Raw genomic sequence first — 20447 nt, 5'->3', positions numbered from 1 at the left:
GAGCCTGTGGTCAATAACACAGTTGCAGAAGTCGGAGTTACAGGTAAGAGGAAGGTTAGGGAAAGGGAGTAAATCACAAGTAAAAGTGGATGAAATAGCAAATAAATTGCTTAACATCCAAGAATTTGCTTTTCCATCTCTTTTCAGGGTAGTTCACTGATTTTTTTTTTTATATTTTTTAAACCTAATTCATTGCACACACATGCCAACTGTGTTCATGTTTCACTTGGTTGCCAGTAGGCCCTAATAATGACTGTGTGCCCCACAGCAGGTAATCCAAGGTCACGTCTACACTGAGTACTTTGCTGCTGTTGCATACTTGCTGAGCCATACCAGCTAAGAGAATTAATCTTCTGTCACAAAATGTGCACTTTGACCATAGTATCTTTTTTTAGCTCCTTCAGTAGAACAAAACCCATGGTAAATCTGTAGCCGATATAACCAATTGCCTTGGAGGCTTCTGCTTGCACAGCTACTACTACTTCATGACTTTCCTGACTGACTTTGCTGTAGCACTTAAAAGATTTTCATGTTGGAGTTGGTAGTCCAGATTGGACTAGTGAAACTTAATGGATGCTTTGTGTCCCATTTCCTTTAATATGGTGGCATTGCACACAGCAGCTCATAACACCACAAGACCCAATTCTGCACAGTGCTAATATGGGAGAAGCTACCCGTTCCCTTATTTCAGTCATTTAGAAAGTTCATTGGAAACATACCTGTCAGCAGCCAACAGCTTATCTGCGTGTGAAAGGGTGGAAAGCTGCAAAAGTGGGAAGCACAAAGAAAGGCAACGCAGCTGTTTGACCATGTGTTTGATTGCCTGCCAAAAGTATCCGTCATCGTGGGATCGCTGTGAACACTCCCCACAATCTGTTACTTGTCTGCCAAAGCCAAGAGATCTTCAACTGTCTTTTTTTTTTTTTTTTGGTATTTTTCAGATCAACTTCTTTAAGAAAGGAGCAGAGATGTTTTCCAAAAGAATGGACAGCTTTTTGTCATCTGTTTCAGACATGGTTCAAAGGTAATCTGGTACTTTTGTTTCCTTTTGTCTTCCACTGGATTCTGAGCAGTAGTTCTCTAACCTTCAGCACACTAACTGAGGGTGCCTCTGTTTCTTTCTTATGAGATTCCTTCCATGCTCGCATTGCATTGTTGGGCATATTTTGTTACAGCAGTGGGTAGAAAGGAGATACATTTGTACCTGGAAAGGAAAATGTTGTCAGTACACTACAGAGAGAACTGTTACAGTATAGCCAGGAACTATGTAAGTGTTCACAGGCTTTCTTACATCCCTGTGTCTCTTCATAAGTACAAAAGTATGGAATTTGAGCTACAAATGGGTTAACAGAGTTAATATAATAGACCTAAAGTGCTTTCTGAATTAGAGGTATTTATACTTATTGGATCCTCTATAATAGTACTGTAACAATAATCCATTAACCTCTCAAAGAAGGATTTAGGGCCTAGAGTGTGTTTTGTAGCTACACAAGGGAAACAAAACTCCTCACTCTAGGGAACATATTGATTGCATCCAGTGTAAGCTGTATTAGTCCACTGGGTCCAACCTGGTTTGGCCAAGTCCTAATTTCAATAAACTGCCCTGCTTTTGTACTCCTAATTTTCTGATGGTTTTTTCTTACACTTCCCCTCCACTTCTACTTGCAGTGAAGACTGACATTTTCTTTAGAACTAAGTCTCTGTAAATGTAAACTTTACATTTAAAATGTAATCATAATAGAGAGAACATTAATCATAGAATCATAGAATGTTAAGGGTTTGGAGTGGACCTTAAAAGAGCACCTAGTCCCAACTGAGACCTTGACTTTATTGCTTCATACCTTTCATATCAAACTGCAGCCAAATCACCAGTTATTCTGACTCTGATGGCATTTTAAATAATGCATGCTTGTTAATTTGAGAATTGTGTTATAAATAATCGCTCTGTATGGTAGATTCTTTCACTAAAGGATTCTTTACTTTCTGTTCTTTTATGTATCTTGTTTATATATCTTTGCATGCTCATTTCTGAAATAAATCCCTCTACAGCCTGTGCAGCATTTTTGGAGACTGGAAAACAGATTTTAAACTCCATTGAAATAGTGCCCTTTGTTTAGTAAATCTAGAGCATCTTCCTTGTGTCTCACAGGCATAGTGAGGATCCTGCCATTGGATAATTGGATCACCATAGAATAAGCCCTTGTTTTCCAAAGTCTGATGGATTTGATTTCTGAATCATGTACAGTAGTAAATGCAGTACAGCAAAAATAGTCTACTCAGTTATTTTGCTGAGTCTGTTTTTTTGTGTTTTAAGTCTGTCACACAGTAAAGCTTGAAAGTACAACTCAAATGTAACTAGTGCAGGAGTGTGACATCTTTGGAAAAACTGAAAGAGAATCTTGTAAAATTCTGAGCGTCAGTGTGCAGCGTAGCAATCACTGACACAGGATGTGGTTCCACGACTTCAGATTACACAGCCACTGAAAACTGTGCTGCCCACTCCTCTCCTCCTTTAGTGCTGGGGATCATAAGGCCTCAGTGAGTCAGATCTGCTTGCTAATCAAGCTAAAAGCTTTCCATTTGTCAGATTTGTTCTCTTGGAACAAGAAGCAGATGCAACCCTTTATGCAGCTACAGAATTTCAGTGGTAGTGTGGTCTTGCATCTGTCTAAGCTCATTGTGAAACAGTCTTCATATTTAAAAGCATTTTCATTTATTGAGTGAATATTGCTAACAGTGTGAAAACACAGGAGAGAGATCACTAACATATTTTCAGTAACAAGTTGGCCTAATTGCCACAGATGGATATAACTTCATAATTGTCAGCTTTTCTCTCCTTTCTGCCTTGGAGATTGGATAAACACATCTTAGGAAGAGGAATCTGGTCTCGGGAACCATAAAGATGCCGGGGAAGTTCTGTCAAAAGCATTTTCTGGTGCAACAAAAATAACTGATCAAAAGATTCATTGAAGTAGCACTTAGGTAAAAACTGACAGCACAGTTCCATTTTATTTAAAAATGGAATTTAAATAATTCTTATTCTGACATACAGTGATAGAGTTCAAAGGCACTGGCTTGCAAAATATGGTCTAAAATATTTCAGATCTGATGTTATTACTCAGCCTTTATAACTCACCCTCTCATGTGACTTGGCTAGTTGGCAAGAAGCACTCAGTTGGTCTCATCTTGGAAGTGATGTGGGAGCTTAGGAAGTCTCAGCTTTCTCAAAATATGGAAAAGCCTCAAAGAAGCTAACATGAAACAGACTAACACCATGATACAAGTTGGCTCTTCATCTGGCCAGTCAGACACTGCTTAGCGCTGACCTAAATGCAGTACTGTGTCTCTAGATTCCTTCAACAATTACAGGATATCTTCTACAGAAGACTATAGAGGAGGAGAGCAGGGGAAGAATCATACCTCCTTGGCTTGCCCTTTTCCAGTCTTCTTGTCACTGTCAGAGACAGGATAGTGGACTTATGTGGATCTCTGGTCTTGCTGTGTACACCTTATGTTTTGTGCTCATGTTCTTCAAAAGGTTTAAACACTTGGGCAGGAAATAGGGAGAAAATTACTTATGGCATAGCTGCAGGTGTAAATGACTTTCTAAGGTATGGAATGGCAAGTATCCTTATGTTCTCACCCATGAGTTTTCCTAATAGATATCCTAGCCTGGATACAGTTAATAACTCCTCAAGTTTGGAAAAGTTAAGAAAGAAATAAAATATTTGCTAGTATTGTTTTTATGACAGTCAAAGCACAGCTGCTGCAGTATGAACCTTAAGAGGTCATCTAGTCCATTCTCCTGCTGAGAGCAGAGTCAGTTAGGGCAGAGTGATCAGTACTGTGTCCAGTCACGTTTTGAGCATCCATCTCTGACTCTCTCTCACACGTGGCACACACAGTATCTGGTGATAGCTTGTGTCCGTTGCCTCTCATCCTGTCACTGCACACCTTCAAGAAGGGTCTAGCTCCATCTGCTGCATACCATCCCATCAAGTAGTTAAGCTGGCTATAAGACCTCCTTGTTAGTCTTCATGTCATGAGGCTGAAAAGCAATTCTCACAGCTGCTTTTCGTGTCACATGTTTTGGTCCCTTAGCCATCTTGGTGGCTCTTTGCTTGACTTTGTTTCTGTCTTTCTCGTGCTGGGACACCAGAACTAAACACAGTACTCCTGTTAGAGTCTCACAAGTGCTGAACAGATGGGAGTAATTATTTCCTCTGACCCATTGGCTATACTTTATCTTTGCACTACTCTCCAAGATAATCTCAATTGGTATTTTTGTTCATTTTGTCTTCCAGGTGTTAGCTGTACCCTGGTATAAAATGACTAATGATGGCTTTGGGTTTCTTTTTGTGTTGGTTTTTTTTTCAGCATACAGGGAGAGCTGGATGCAGAAGCTGAAAAAATGAGGGTATCCCAGCAGGACTTAATTGCACTTAATGAATCTGTTTACACCCCAGATTCTGATGTAACTTCACCTGCTATCAATAGAAATCTCATCCAGAAGGCTGGCTACCTTAATCTTAGAAAGTAAGAACATTGTTGATATCTGCTGATTTGTTTAGTTGCTGAGCAGTTGCTACATTTTTATTTTTTTTAAGGTCATAAAGACTTCTCAGGCAATGATTTTTGAGGCTCCTGAATCACTGTGGCAGCTCTACTCTTTAGCCCCTGAGTATCTCTGTCATCTTTGGAAATGCGTTTTAGAATTTTAAAGCAAATTAAAGGCATTTGAGACTATTTTCCATAAAACAGAAGTTTACTTCTGGTTGAATTTGCCTACAGGAATAATTTTCTGCATTAAAGTGGCTAAAAATTGGAAACTGATGGGGCTGGATTCAGATTGTTCCCAGATCTTAGGGCTAAAGAAAACATAGTGTGTACAAAAATAAACAGCTATTTTATGTAATTAACACATGTTTTCATAAATGACCTCTTTTATGTAAACAAAAGCTTTATGAACAATGCAAGTGCATAACTTGGAATGTTACCACATGTGGAGTTACTTCTGCAGATTTTCTAAATGAAATCTTCTATCAACTTCTGTAGGAGTTATGTATATTGGTGGCATATAGTAACCCTGTTTATGTGATTGATTAAATATCAGTTTATTTCTGTTTGACTAATAATTTTTTCTTTGTGAGTGGACATTTATTAATTTCTCATAGTATTCTAAGAGTTGGATTACAGTATAATAGTACTCTCTAGCTAGGGAGGTCATGGTCTCTGAGATACTATTTGGAGAAGATTCTTTTTTAAATTATGTTTCTCTGTGCTGAAATTGCTCATACTGCTCTTCATCTTGAAAATATCTTTCCTTTTTTAATCCAGCTTCACAGAATCACAGAATCATTTAGGTTGGAAAAGATCTCTGAGATTGAGTCCAACCTTTGGCCAATCACCACTGTATCAACTAAATAGCTTAATAGTATTTTATGTCAGTTACTCAATATTCTTTTATTCCTTAACAAGAAGATACTGTTTTTAACTTGAATGTTTGTAATTAATTTAATTCTTCAGCTTTCATTAAGGATTAGTCTTTGCTAGAAACAGGTGCTGCTTTTTCTTAACAGAGATCCATCATTAAAATAATGCCAGGGTGAACATAAAGTTCTGATTAGCGTCAAGATATGTTTGCAGTTTCATACATGTTTGGAGTTATTTCTAAATAGTAATGAGTCTTTATCACTGCATCTTCTCTTCAGTAAAACAGGTCTGGTGACTACAACTTGGGAAAGATTGTATTTCTTCACTCAAGGTGGCAACTTGATGTGTCAGCCCAGGGGAGCAGTAGCTGGAGGATTGATTCAGGACTTGGACAACTGCTCTGTTATGGCTGTAGACTGCGAAGACAGAAGATACTGCTTTCAGATCACTACTCCTACAGGAAAAGCGTATGAGACAGGTTTTATTTGAGGACAGCCAGTCACACCTACCCCTTCAGATGCTCTTTTATGTAAAACATGCTTGGTGTAGTAGTAAGCTTTTCTGGGTTTCCAGAAGGGTGTTTCCAAATTAAAAGCATGTTCCTTCCAATCCTCGCCCACAACTGCCTGAACAGCGCATGTGTTATCTTTTAGTTGCAACTTATTCATGATTTGTGTTCCTTTGATGGAAATAGATATAAAGCTTGGTGATGTTATTATAAGCCTTGGAGTCCACTCTTAGCTTATACACTATGCTTATATTCCAGGGGTATAACCCTTCAAGCAGAAAGCAAGAAAGAATATGAGGAGGTAAAAATATTTTCTTAATGTTGTTACTGTTGTATACAAGTGAGCTTGAAGAGTTCAGTTTCATTTTTCCCTTCCAGTGGATATGTGCTATAAACAACATCTCCAGACAGATCTATCTCACTGACAATCCAGAGGTAAGAGCTTGTTTCTGTCTTTCAGTCCATTACTTCCAACTTGCCTTCCCATTATTCTTTCCATGGTGATGTAAAGTACGTGTGTAAAAGAGCTGCTCTGTCTTGTTTTCATAGGCAGCTGCAATCAAGCTGAATCAGACAGCCCTGCAAGCAGTGACTCCCATTACCAGCCTGGGGAAAAAACATGAAGTTCACCACCCCAGGTAACGTTCTCCCTTGCACGTCTGCGATTTTAACAAGTCTGGGCCTCAGTGGTCTTAAGACATCAGGATTGTCACTGACACCTGTAGACACAAGTCCAGGTCTCTGCGAGTAACACAGCTGTGAATATGGACACTGTAGGGCAGGGAGACAAATGGCAACCTATTGCTGAAAGTGAGCCCACACTCAGAGCTGATCTGCATTCAGGTTTAATATACCAGCACTTAATTCTTTTCCTAAATAATATTATGTCTAAAAACCCGAACCAACCAACTAGAGATTAATTACTTATTAGAGGTCTCCGTAACAAATCAGTAGGAAAATATCTTATTTTTGTGATTATATAGTGGTTCTGTCCTGCTGTGGATTTTTGAATAATCTTGTCTGCCTTCCAGAGCAAAGGCAGGGTGTCACTGATTGAAACATATTTTCTTTTCCATTTTCACTTTAGCCAGACTATAAAGAATATGGAAAATGATAAAATAATTCCCAGTGAATCAGGTGATATTCAGGACTCCACACAACTCATTGCTCCTGGAACACCAATTCAATTTGATATCGTATTGCCTGCCATGGAATTCCTGGACCAGAATAGAGGCAGCAGGTATGGCCGAGACAGTGATCAATCACTTTAACAGTGTGATTTTAGGGGAGAAGATGAGGTATTGCAGCATGTGTTTATGGTGACCAGAATCTGTAATTAAAGTTTTAATTCTTGTTTCATAGGCGTGCAAACCCATTTGGGGAATCTGAAGACAGCAGCAAAGATGAGGAGGAAGGTCAGTACTGTTTTTTCCCAGATAAAATTAGTCAGGATTTTAGACTGTCAGCTACCCAGTGTCTTATAAGGAAAACAACTAACACCATAGAGCAGTGGTAACAGATCCATAGTACCGCTAAGGTAGTTACCTTTCAGAAGCCAGTCTCTTAAACAGCGCTACCTGTGAAAACAAACACCTTTTTTCAGTCCAAGCTGTATTCCAGATCAGGTTTATTTAAAGGCAAAAAGATTTTGTTTGCTTTTCTTTTGTCTTCCATTCTTTTTTTGTTTGTTTTTTTAAAGTAGCTTTTGACTTCTTTAGAAAAGTGGTTGATGGTACTCTGTTATAATTCTGTTCAAGTTCGAGGCTGCTTTGTAGCCATTCCTCACCGATGTGCACTTTGAGATCCACAGTGTAAATCTCCCAGAGGCCCAGCATAAAGCTCCTCCCAGTGACATGCCAGTGAAAGACAACAGTTCTGACCTTCCCTGAGCGCTTGTAGGGCTTTGCCCTGGCTGTTCTCATCTTTGTGCCAGTCACAAGCACTGTCTGAAACCCACAGCCCAGTGAGAAAACTACTCATAAGAAGAACCAAAGCAGAACCTACTGATGTGAGCCTTCCCCCTGCATGAGCTGTCCCACTGTGAGTTAGGTGGGTTGCAAGGTGCAGACAGAGCTGTTGTGGCCTTTGAACAGTCACATTCAGCAGGACCTACTTTCCCTTGCTCACCACCAGCCGTACAGGGAGCCTGAGCAAACGATGGCTTTGCTGCATAATGGCTGCTTACTTGTAAGACAGTCTTATGGTGACAGTCAAGGAGCAAGGAAGGATTTAATGAAAACCTCGTTGGACCCAGCTGCATGGAAGGTCAGAAGGACAGATGAAAGTGAAGAATGTACAAGGCTTAAAGTTTAAGAGTTAATTTGACGGAAGCCAAGGCTTGTGCACAGTCATAAATGTATCACAGTTTATTTGCAGTTTATGTGCACCTGATAGCACAATGGGCAAGGGAATTTTACTAGCTAATCAAATAAATAAAAAAAGACCAGTTACACTTTTAAGGCTCCCAAGCAACTGCAATCATTTCCTTCCCCACCTCCACACTGCTGCCTGTTCACGCACTGTTTAAAACTGGGTCAGGGCACTGTGTGGCTCATGGCAGGAAGCCACCGCTTGCAACGGTCACCAACCACAGGCTTACTGCTGAATTTCCAGAGTCAATAAAATAATTCCATAACTTGAGTTACTGGAAAATTGAAGTAGCACAGTGAAGGAAGTCATGTCTTTTGTCTTCCAGATTCGCTCCTGCAGCAGATGTTTGTAGTTCGGTTTTTAGGATCTATGGCTGTTCGGTCAGATGGCACGTGTGAGGTGATTTATGAAGCTATGAGACAAGTGTTGGCTGCTCGTGCCATCCACAACATATTCCGTATGACTGAATCCCATCTCATGGTCACCAGCAAGAACTTGAGGTACGTGTCAACATTCTGTTCTCTTCATACAACTTGTGATTAATAGAGTATTTTTGGTTTTGTTTTTCCAAGACATACGCTCTTTGAGGAAGCAAGATCCCTAGAGTCACTTTATTTAGAAAAAACTGTATCTTTTCTTATGCTGTAGGATCTAGAAATCATCCTCCTGACTAAGCTGTAAGAACATCCTACCAAATTCTAGGGGATACCATGGGGCTATAAGGCCCCACAAAGATAGACTCCCTTTAGCTGGGGTGTGTTTATGTCCCTCTGCATTATGTGTTAGCCCATGCACTCAGGATCCTTTCTGAGTGAGTGATTGAGAAAGGTGCTCTGACTTGTGCATGTCAGGCAGCTGAGAGTCAGGGTCTAGAGTTGAACTTTGCCAATCACAGATAAAGCATCTGATTCTGTATGTGTTTCCTCACCTGTAAAAGTGCAATAGTGATTCCCCTTCTATCATAAAGCCCCTTGAAATTACCAAGAATCACTCTAAAATAATTTTCTTTTTTTTTTCCCCCTGCATGTAACTGTAGGTTAATAGATCCTCAAACCCAAGTTACACGAACAAGTGTAAGTAAATTTTCTTTCTGAATCCAGTTTTCCACTGACTACTCAGTCACATGCCCTTGACCAAGCAGACTGTATGCTGGTTAAAACAAATAATTTTACTTTTCCAGTTTGAACTCACCACTGTGACACAGTTTGCTGCCCACCAGGAAAACAGGCGACTGATTGGCTTTGTGGTCCACCTCACTGAGACTCTGGGAGAAGAATCCATGAGCGCGTATGTTTTTGAGAGCAACACAGAAGGGGAAAAGGTTTGCATAACATTTAATAAAATACTTTATTTAGAAAACAGGTCTTTGGCTTCTTGGCTTACACATCTGGGAAACAGTGCTACAGAAACAAGAGCAGCTCAGTTTCTTGCCAAGAAAACACGTTAACATGCAAGCCTTTGATGGCTTTTGTCTAAAACGGACCAGATTTACTGATAATGCAGCAGCACGTACAACAAGGAAGCAAGGATGGGATTGCTAATACCAGAATTAAGAGAGAGGGGAAATTGTCTAGCAGCAGCACTAACAAAAAGGAATGTCAGCTATGTTGAGACACGTACCTCTGTGAAACTTTCAAAGACAAGGCAGCTGTGCTGTGCTAACACCACGGGGTGTTTGCTGCATGCCATAACAACAGAAATAAGGAAGGGGGTGGAGAATTTTTGTCTTAACAGTAACAGCCTTACATGCACTCACCCAGGTTTGGAAATGAAGTTTAGTGAATAAAACTAATTGAGTAGAGTACAAAGATTTACCAGCCTCAGTGAGCTCTGAAGCTGAATCCAAGATAGTTTTATTTTTCTATAGTTAGCATGGCAAATTGGTATTCACCTCTGCTATTTTAGGCCTGGATTTAAGACTAAGTGCTAATTAAGGAACAAAAAAACCAAACCAAAATTAAACTCAATGTTACATATATTTCTTCTTTTTAGATTTGCTATGCCATTAGCTTGGGAAAAGAAATTATTGAGGCACAGAAGGTAAGTTTGTTTCATTCCCCATGTCTGTGTGCTGATACATCATGGTGTGCTTTGTGGGTACCTCTGGTGTGACTAAGAAAAAAGAACTACTACTTCTCCTAATGTGACATTTGCACAGACATTATTTGCAGACATTATTTGACACAGCAAAAATAAACTCCAGTTTGATTTCTCAGTAGCATGACTTGAGATAAAATGTGCTGCCCCAAATCAAATTCAGAACAAATCCACTTGTTCATGTTTGAAAGGGAGATGTGAGCAAAGTTTTCAAGAAAACAGACCAGCTCTTTGGGATGAAGTGTAAAATCACACACATTGCTGTTTCACTTTCAGAAACTCATATTCTTTCCTCCCTTAGGGATGAAAAATTGAAGTGTTTTTCCACTTACAATAAATGGCAAAGTTATCCCGTCCCTTGTAGATACATTTTATCTATATAGAAGTGACATTAATACATTAATATTCGCTGTATATTTTTGCTGCTAAAATTTGAGAACAGGATGGGGGAATGAGCTTGTAGTCACAGGCAATAACCATGGGTATAACAAATAAATTATTGAGACAGTTATTTTTCTCCTTGCTTTTCAGTAAACTAAAGAGCAAAATTATTTTTTTTTCTTATGTACCCAAGAGGTGTCTTTACCTAAGGAAAGGGTATTATTTATGTTTCAAATCTTTAGAATAAAGGTTGTCCAAAAAAAAAAAAGAAAAAATTGCAAAACCTTAGCAAGAAGTACTGGAAATACTGGGAAACCTGTATTCTCAAATGCTGCTGCAGCCTGCTGACCTCTCTTCTTTTTCTTCAGGACCCAGAAGCATTAGCTCAGCTAATGAAGTCTGTGCCATTAACAAATGATGGAAAGTTCATGCTTCTGAATGATCTGTCAGAAGAGGATGGCACCGTGCATGAAGGAGGGGAAGAATCAGAGGCATAAAAAGCTCCTGTCACTTCCTGCAGCCTGTGTGGGAGCAGCAAAAGCAGGGAGTCATTTTGCAAGAATCTCTGGTTTTCAGTCACCTGCGCACACCCAAGGCCAGCTTCTCTTTTCCTGTGGGAGAGCACACGGCGTCTCTGCAGCAGAGTTCCCTCTGGATTTCCAGTGGAACGACAGCAGGACTTGGCCTCCCAGGCATTTTGCATTTGTGAATGTGTAGGGTGTAGCTGTATCTGGGAAGCTGACAATCTTCAGGAAACGTTTCAGCCCAAGCCCCTTGCTGCTGGCAGGAGAGCGCAGCTGTCAGCCACCGAGGGGTAATGGCATTTCTTCACACACACACAGCAGCCCCCAGTTCCACTGAAATTCGTGTGAGCTGTCAGCTCCTTTAACAAATATCAGGCCTCAACTTTCCTACCATAGTCAATTTTCATAGTTTGCATGATTATGTGCATCTGAATGAAGGTTAAAAATGCACTATCTACTTTATTTCAGATGAAGTTATTTTTAGTCTAGTTGAAGTGTAACAAGATTTTATGTTAGCCTATTTACAAAACAATTTGTTAAACACTAAATTTTTCCTATTAATATAATCTATTTTTATATTGCATCTAGAATAAGCTTACAAAACAAATCTAAGTGCCTGCTCCTACCTTCATGGGGACCACACTCACATTCTGTAATTAAGTAATGGACATAATGTACCTCTTTGATTTATTATTCTAAATACCACTGACATGCAAACCTCAGAAGTAGTCAACAAATGTGGCATGTTAGTTGTGTACAGTTCTTCTATGGTTAGGTTTCTTAAACATTAAGTTGCCAGAGATGGTAATAGTAGGGCAAATAAGTACTTTTATAGTAAGAATTCTTTGTATTTTTAACATTGTGGTGACGTGCAACAGCTGAGTCTACCAGCAATCTTTGGTTTTAAGAAACTGAGCAATAAAATGTTAGATAAGTCTACAATGCATTGACAAGTCTCATAGTACCTTCCTGAGATTAGATACTAGAGACCTGTGGCTAATAAGTTTACATTTTTTTCCTTCCTGAAAACATGAGCAAGTGTACTTTGCAAGAACAAACAAAAATAAACAAACAGCTGTTATGGGGGGGATGGGTGTAATCTGTACCATAGTTTGTGTTAATCAAGATGAGGTATCTAGAAAAAATGGCTGAAACTCCTCAAACTTAATTTAACTCTTCTCAGTCACTTACTAGGAGAGTACATTTTCTATAAGCAGAATCTGTGAAACAGTATCTGAAAGATCCCAGTTTGAAAGTGTTTGATGTGGAATAAATTTAATTTAACTGGTTACTGAATGTTTAAAAGAACTCTGGAAGAAACCTGTTAGTAACTGACACAAAAACTTCTTTATAAATAAAAGTTGAAGCTGTCTTATTAAAAACATTAACACCTGTTAACCTGGTGTTACTCAAGACACTAAGAATAAGGTTCTCAAAATTGCATTTATTAACACAGTTTTATGTACATGTTCTCTACTCACAAACCAAAGAGACTTAAGTAACAAAATACCCTTTTGTACAATGAGTTAGGAAACACTGAGTAAGTATTACATTTGGTCCTTTGTACCTGAGAAGCTGAAAACAGCTGTTGATGGATCTCTGATGAAACTCAAATTTACTTCTGGTTACAGACTGCATTAGGACCTCCAGAATCTACCCTTCAGCACCAGCAGTTTGACCAGCTGGGTGCTGCCAGGGCCATTACTGGTCCCCAGTCACTGCACAGGCCTTGATCTTGGGGCTGGAAGGGAGTTGGGTGTCCGTGCTCTGCTCCCCCAGCCATCATCCTGCGAGGGGGACGGGTAAGGCAGCCCGGGGCTCCTGGCACAAATGGCACAGCACCGTGTGGGAAGGAGGGTGCAAGACCTCTGGCAGAGCAGCTGCTGCCACTTCCACATGCAGCAGCCTGGTCACAAGACTGAACACACGAGGGCAGTGGTGGCAGCTGCCTGCTGGAGCCTGGCCTTCAGCCTGTTCCACCCATCCCGAAGGGGAAAAGACCTAGAGGTGTTTTATGTACCTGCAACACCTCATCATCCTCACTTACATCAGCCCTGGCAATTTCAAGTGAGCATGTCTGGTTTAGTTTGGGGGATATTTTGTTTTAGCTCCATTGTCTCATCTCCACATGACTGGTTAAGGGTCCATTTTGTTCCTGTAACTGGAGCAGGAGGGCAAAAGCAATGAGAAGAGTAGTAGCACCACAGCATGAATTTTGCACCTCTTCCATATCCTTGTGGGGGGAATAAAGGACGTAATGCGATTCAGTGTCACGTGTGACACAGTGGTGGGTGTGACATCCAAACCCGGACCCACCTTGTATTTCACACAAGGAAAGTCAGTCTGCATGTATATGCTGCTACATGACAAAGAGAAAGAAGGAAATACAAACTACAGTCCTGTATTAGCAAGAATAGCTCTATTATCACTGTACATATTTGTGTATGTATATATTTTTGCCACATAGAGTATACATTCAGGTCTCCCAGATTGAACAAGCTTCTGTAAAAATAGGCTGTCTTTCCTCTAGAATTTCCATCACCAGAACCAAATTAATTTGTTGACCACTATACTAACACAATACTCAGTTCACCTTATGTTCAACAGTCTGACCTTTCCAAGAAAGTGTGTTTCCAAAAAAAAAAAAAAAGGAGAAGGGAGAATACAAGTGCAGATTAGAGTGTGGGTCTTGTCTCGACTGCACACAGCTACCTAGTGAGGCCATCCTGGGGGAAATGAACACCACCTGCATGTGATTCTGCCACCACTGTGGAAGAAGGAAAGGTAGTGTTTGGCCATTGCACTCCAAGACTTGAGATGAGAGAGGAATATGGAAGTATGTGCACAGCTACTGCAGCAGTACGGAAATGAGCAGCGAGAATGCTGATCTCGGCAGTGCTACTGAGTGCGGGCACAGTTTGGTCAAAAAAGAAAATGTACACAAATTAAAAAAGAACAAAACTGTATCAAAGTAAAAAAAAAAAAGCAAAAATATAAATCAAGTAATGCAGCATTCTTTAGGGCAGTCATAAGGAATTAAAAAAAAAACACTTTAATGAGCCCAGCTGATTTTAACAGTCCAGGAAGCTTCTCTGTCATGTTTTCAGAACCAACAAATGGAACTTGCATATCAGTCTGGTCTTTCCAGTTGTGACAAAACATTCATCCTTGCTGTCTGAATGTTGAAGTGACTGGCGGGAAAGGGTGAATCAGAAGTACATCAGGAATTGTCTTAACCAGTGTGGTTCCCAAGAGTGGGTGGAACAATTTGAACCATTAAAACAAGTATTAAAGCAAGTATGGTCTAAAAACACAGTTAATAGTGCCAAAAAAAAAAACAACCCAAGGGTAATTCTCAACTGAACTGCCTAGAGTAGGTTATTCTAGTTAGTAAGACCTAGAATTGTTTTATGTTCTGGGAGATTAAAACACACCTGTATCTTTTAATGAAAGTTGTGTTTTCTTTTAAGCTAAGTCTAGCTACTTAAGTTAGGAATCTGAGTAACTCTTGCACAATCTAGAACCTCTACTTGCAGGCATGAACAGATGTTATATAGAGTTCTCACAGTGTTCAGCAGCTTCTGAGCCTGCAGTGCAAGTATTGTTAATAAAGAGGCATGTAAGACTGTATGAACAACACAGACAGTACAACAGACCTACAAAGGCTGGAAATACAGAATTGAGGCTGAAACTTGCAATTAGGCACAACATATTCATGAACTGTAAGATCACTTAATAATTACAGACACCCATCACAGTGTCTGGTCATAAAAGGAAGAGCTGATTGTGGTTCTGTCTTGGCTCTGGATTTCCTTACTTCTGTGGATGCAAATCAGACCTTCAGTATGAAATGAGAAGTGATTTGTCATGTTAACTTTTCTGGTTTTCCCATTCTTTGATAAGGAGGTAAAAACAGCAGGGGAAAATAAAAGCCTGACAGGATCTTTAGTTCCACAGTACAAATACTAGCTATAATAATAATAAGAGGGTTTGGAATAAAAGAGCAGTAAGGACTTCCATTTTGTGTAATAGATTTAACAAACATTCACAAGATACACTGTTAAATCTACAGTGTAATCTGTGACTGTATTAAATGCAGCAGGACTGCACAGTAACATCTGAATTATTTTTTTGGACAACAGATACACACAATATCTTGATTCAATTTGTTTTCTGGTTGAAGAGATGCACCAGTTCAAATCTTGGACAAAACAGCCTGTGAGTTGGTTTGTGGTTTTTTTTTTTTAATGCTGTGTTAGAGATGCAAGAATGCATCTAGAAATTAATAAGGGTTTTTTTTATCTGCACATTTTAAAATAACTACCTCCAAGGGCAACATTTTATATAATTATTTTCAATCTAAAGAAAGTGCTGTAAATAATGCAAACTCCTGAAAAATAGGAGTTCCTACAAGGAATATAGACAAACACAGACCTAGCCTCACTGGATGCTAGCATACTACTGTACATTTTCTCTTGGGTTTAACAAAGCAAGTAAATCAACTCTAGAGCTTTTACCCCTACAGAGTGTTACTGATGATGACAAGAACACGAGTTATGTGAGTAAGTAATCACCGCTCGTACCAGCCATGTCATTTCACAACAGGCTCTGCAGGCGTAGAGTTGGAAAGATCTCCATTGCTTGCTTTACCAGATTCTTCTATAAAAATAAAAAAGACATGGATCATGTTTAACATTTTAATCAAAGCAATAAAAAACTTTAGCATATATATATTATGCTGATGTCATAACAACCCTTGATGCAGTATTTCATGGTCAGTATGTGTAAAATGACCTTACAGCACAAAGGGTCCTGGCCCTAAGAAGAAATCTATATTTGGGGTGAAAGGTTCTTCAGTCAGCAGTACTTGTCTAGAAGTTACACATACTTCCTCACACATTTTGCAGAGTCCAAGTCCAAGTCCAAATGTCACAGTAGAAGGCAAAGATATTACAGCATTCAAAACCTTCCACCCTGGTATGCATTTCAAGCTTTTCTCACCACAAAACACATTTCTTGGGGAACTGAACAGGTATCACAACAGTGAATATTCATCCTAAAATATAATTAAGTAACTGATGTTCTACAGAATGCTTTCCTACAGACACCAGAGTAGCATTTCTATTCTTACCACAATACTTGGAGTTCTTTGGCTTTTTTTTTTTTTGGACTTGAATGATTATTTGAGCAACTTCACTGAATATGATCGAATATAAATTCTTGCTAAAAGATTTCTTTCTTTACAAACTGTTTTCCTAGTGCAGAAGAAAACTGGTCTTTTCCTCCAGTGACTGTAATCACACAGGTCACTTATACTTTTGATAATACTATAGTGGAAAATTATCTACCAATTCAATTTTTAATACACTGCTATCTGAGTTTCTAAGTAACTTGTGACTGAACTGCATTTCTGTATCTTCATCCTTAGAAGCACTGATTTCTTTGGAAAGAATTTTCCCATACCCAAGAGAATCTTTCAGAATTCATGAGGGAGAATATATAAGCAAGAATAATAAATGCAAGAGACCCATGGTACCTAGTCAAGAGACCATAACACAAAGTAGGATCTTACCCTTGGAATATATAATTCAATGGGAGACCAAACATATCATAAACATTTGAATACATATAGTAACTGCATCATCTGCCTCTGTAAGTTGAAAAACAGCTGGTAAACAACAGGTGAAAAACACCACTTTATGTCATACCAGCTAAGGTTGTACAGTAAAAGCTGTCACTGTCAACATTGGTAATTGAGGGGGTAAGTATGATGCTGAAGTTCCTGAACTTCATATTACTGCAAGTATATTCTCCCTGTCCTAGGCTTTTTGGGGTTTGTTGGGTTTTTTGTGGTGTTGCTTTTTTTCTACACCCCAGAAGCCCAGCTTGAAATTCACCTGTTCCAAAGAGGGCCTTCATGAGTGGTTCTTGACTTCTCTATCACCCTTGGCCCCACAAATCCCCTTCTGAAATACTGAATCAACCCACCAGCAAGAAAGCAGCTATGGAAAAAAGAAAAAAAAGCACCTTCCCTACTGAGTCCCACACTCTCATGAGCCAAAATGTTCTACGTGTAGCATTTGCCCACCTTCTTTTTCTTTCTTTTCCTGGCTTTCTTCTGCTGCAGTTTTATCTGCTCTGAAAAAAATTCTTGCACTACTTAGTGAAAAATAAAGGAGTTCAAATTCCTAAGGGAAAAGAGAAAGAAGAGGAGCATCAGTGTATCAGAAGAATGAATTTGCAGACAGATACCAATGGGATTTTTCAGGAGCATTTTAGGCAACCAGATTTCAGTATCTTAAATCTCTTAAATGCTCCTGAAAAAAAAAAAAAAAAAATCTTTCTCCATTCATACCTTATTCACATGCATTTTACAAAGCAAATGTCAGTCTTTCCTTGAAAGGGCAACTTAGGCAAAGCAGCATCACTGCGACCTTGATCAGTTTTTGAACAAGGTTCAGTGATGAGTTTTCTTAACACAGAGGACCAAACACAGTGCACACTCCTGGGAATCATGAGAACATACAGGGCTTTATCTATTTCAACAACAGACAGAATGTAACCATGGGCTGTATAAATAGCCAACTACAGATTTGTCCCATAGCCTTCTCAAATCAAGATAGAGAAAGCACCACATCACAGAGCTGCAGTGCTTCAAAATTCAAATGGATCTTTCCTCCAGTTGACAGCTAATGCATCATTCAACTCAGCAGCTCAAACTTAACACACAGGCAACTCTGAGGGTTCACAGTGTTATGTAAAATCTTTTTACACAAAATTTAACCAAAAGGTTATTCTCTCCTATTTAAGCATTTAGAATTTAGCTGCATTAGATTTCAAACTCCATGGGACAAAGAATTCCATTCAACTAGGTCTTCCCACTCCACTCAAATATCACAAACACTGATGACTTCTTATTTGGATCACACACCTCAAGTGTTTATATTTGTTTTTCACTGTTGCTGTAGACAATGCTTTGGTTTTTGTTCTCTATGAGATCCATCAGGAAACAGATACCTGATTTGTGATGAGTAAGTTCTGAAGTCAGTAAAGAACAGAATAGAGAACTAGGCCAATGCTGTACCTGTAAACAAACTTCCAGTCGCTTGTGGGTAAGGTTCATAGTTTGTAGTAGTTTTTCATCTTGATTAGTGGACTGCACGTTCTGTTGCTTAGCTACTGCTCTTATTTCCTTCACATACTTCTCTCTAACAGACTGGAACCAGTGCAGAGAATCAAACTCCTGGTATTGATCCAAAAGCTTCAGAATGTAAGCCACACCTAGTCATTAACAAACCATGTACCAAAGTCAACATGCAAGTTGCAAAACATTTTGTGAACGTCTTTTATGGATCAGCCCAAGCTGATAATTCCCCCCCAAATATAATTTAATTGCAGTTAATTTACAATTAAATTTATCAGATCAGGGGAAAAAAATAATCACACTAAGGAACATGCTTCAGTTTTCTAACACCTCACAACTCCAAATACTTGCATTCCTTCTCATCTGGCTGAGATCCACAAGCTTTGACAGAAATTTGGAAACACCAATATATGATAAAACTGTCTGCTTCCATACACAGCTATTCCATGCTCAGGAGATTCTGAACACAACCATAACCCTCAAATTCACTCTGCTGAAGCCAAGACAAATAAAATTTAAATGACAGAATTTTTAATTATGGGAATAGACAAAGTATAAACAAATCATTTCTTGCAAATATTCATTATGTTGGTTTACTAAAGGCTACTGAGTGTGCTGCAACTTACCCATGGCAAACCCATCATCAGTGAAAGCTGCTCCACTTTTGTTCTTCTTATTCAATTTCTCCTTGCAACTGATTGAATGCTCTACAAAATTGACGGTCTGAAAAAGTGAAAAGCTGTCTTGGAATCACAAAGAGAGACTCACAAATTTCACAAGATGTTCACACACATGCTGCTACCTATGAATATAATTGCATGCCTAAAGCTGTGCTAATTGTGTGGCCCATTCCTATGCATTTTTGTACTAAAACATGTCCTTTTTCTAATTTTTTTTTTTTTTTTGGAAGAAAGTAAAGCTTTGGAAAACATTTGCATATGTATAAGTAAAAAAAAAAAAGGTAGATCTTAATGTTCACTGTTCTTTTCAGATTCTGTTACTTCATATTCTCTTGGTGATTACTAGAGGTAAACATATGAACAAGTAAAGGATGATTAAAATAGCCCAGGTTCCTGGAAAGCTTAAAATAAAAGTCTTTTAAAGCTACTGCTGCTATTTCACTTTGTTTAGAAAACTGTAGAAATATTCCAATAGTCTTAAATTTACAATGATGATGTACAATAGATCCAGTGATTGGTATGTGTTTGAATATGCAATAACTACTCTTGAGACACGGAAATGTGAGTAAATTAACTTCCAGAAAACCTATGACAGTTTCAAGTTTAACTATACTGAAATGCCTTTTCAAAACTAAAATGGATGGTATATTCCTGAAACTGTATTTATCACAAAAAATTCCTCAGAAGAAAAGGAAAAATAACAAAAGTATTTGTCATGAGCCTTTATTTTTCCTCACTTCTATGACCATGACATACCTGTCCTCTCACAGTCTCAAGTTTATGGCTCATCGACACTACTGAATTAGTTTCTAAAATGGGATGCGACATATCAATCCATCTGGATCATTTTGGCCTTTAAACTGAACTGCTTCCAAATGCTCAGAATGCTAGACTCAAGTGTGCATCACTTCCATTTAGTTGATCTCTTTCTAAGCAAAGCTTATTAGCAAGAGCGGGTCCAACTGCAATGGAGAGGGCCCCAATTTTACTGCATTAGAACATGACACTAAAAGAGCCTAAAGATACCCAACGGGATGCAGAAAGAGCAGACACATGAAGAACATGGTTTTAAACTCACTTGGTTTCTCCAAATTTCATTCAAGAAGTAGTAGCTTTTCTACAAGCACCTTTTTAGTGCTAGTATGTGAATTGAGATAAATAAAGAAAAACATGGCTTTGGACAACTATCAATGAAACCACACTCAAAACAATAACTAATCAGGGAAGAAAGTAGAATATGATAGTCAACAGTCTAATACAAAATATTTAAACACAAACCTGCTCTGATACATTTCTTTAAAATAAGTCCT

The 20447-nt window shown here is 38.8% G+C and overlaps 2 protein-coding genes across 3 annotated transcripts in view; one reads left to right on the top strand and one right to left on the bottom strand.

Moving 5' to 3' along the window:
• Window positions 1-12701, top strand: part of APPL2 (adaptor protein, phosphotyrosine interacting with PH domain and leucine zipper 2) — a 34198-nt gene extending 21497 nt beyond the window's left edge. The window contains exons 9-21 of the mRNA XM_064654857.1: window positions 942-1024; window positions 4378-4536; window positions 5712-5900; window positions 6200-6242; window positions 6320-6376; window positions 6491-6579; window positions 7029-7181; window positions 7304-7356; window positions 8637-8811; window positions 9348-9384; window positions 9492-9632; window positions 10304-10351; window positions 11158-12701. Of these exons, the coding sequence (XP_064510927.1) occupies window positions 942-1024; window positions 4378-4536; window positions 5712-5900; window positions 6200-6242; window positions 6320-6376; window positions 6491-6579; window positions 7029-7181; window positions 7304-7356; window positions 8637-8811; window positions 9348-9384; window positions 9492-9632; window positions 10304-10351; window positions 11158-11286 (1356 nt within the window). The 3' untranslated portion in view covers window positions 11287-12701. The remainder of the gene's footprint in view (window positions 1-941; window positions 1025-4377; window positions 4537-5711; window positions 5901-6199; window positions 6243-6319; window positions 6377-6490; window positions 6580-7028; window positions 7182-7303; window positions 7357-8636; window positions 8812-9347; window positions 9385-9491; window positions 9633-10303; window positions 10352-11157) is intronic.
• A 36-nt stretch (window positions 12702-12737) lies between these two features.
• Window positions 12738-20447, bottom strand: part of WASHC4 (WASH complex subunit 4) — a 40056-nt gene continuing 32346 nt past the window's right edge. For both annotated transcript variants that reach the window (XM_064654855.1, XM_064654856.1), the window contains 4 exons: window positions 19084-19180; window positions 18398-18594; window positions 17402-17501; window positions 12738-15972 (listed from right to left, as the gene is read on the bottom strand). In XM_064654855.1, the coding sequence (XP_064510925.1) occupies window positions 15905-15972; window positions 17402-17501; window positions 18398-18594; window positions 19084-19180 (462 nt within the window). In that variant the 3' untranslated portion in view covers window positions 12738-15904. The remainder of the gene's footprint in view (window positions 15973-17401; window positions 17502-18397; window positions 18595-19083; window positions 19181-20447) is intronic.

Source organism: Pseudopipra pipra, chromosome 5, assembly GCF_036250125.1.
Source record: "Pseudopipra pipra isolate bDixPip1 chromosome 5, bDixPip1.hap1, whole genome shotgun sequence".
In the NCBI taxonomy this organism is placed as follows: domain Eukaryota; kingdom Metazoa; phylum Chordata; class Aves; order Passeriformes; family Pipridae; genus Pseudopipra; species Pseudopipra pipra.
The sequence above is the reverse complement of the archived record's forward strand: the minus strand, read 5'-3'. Positions and strand labels throughout refer to the sequence as shown.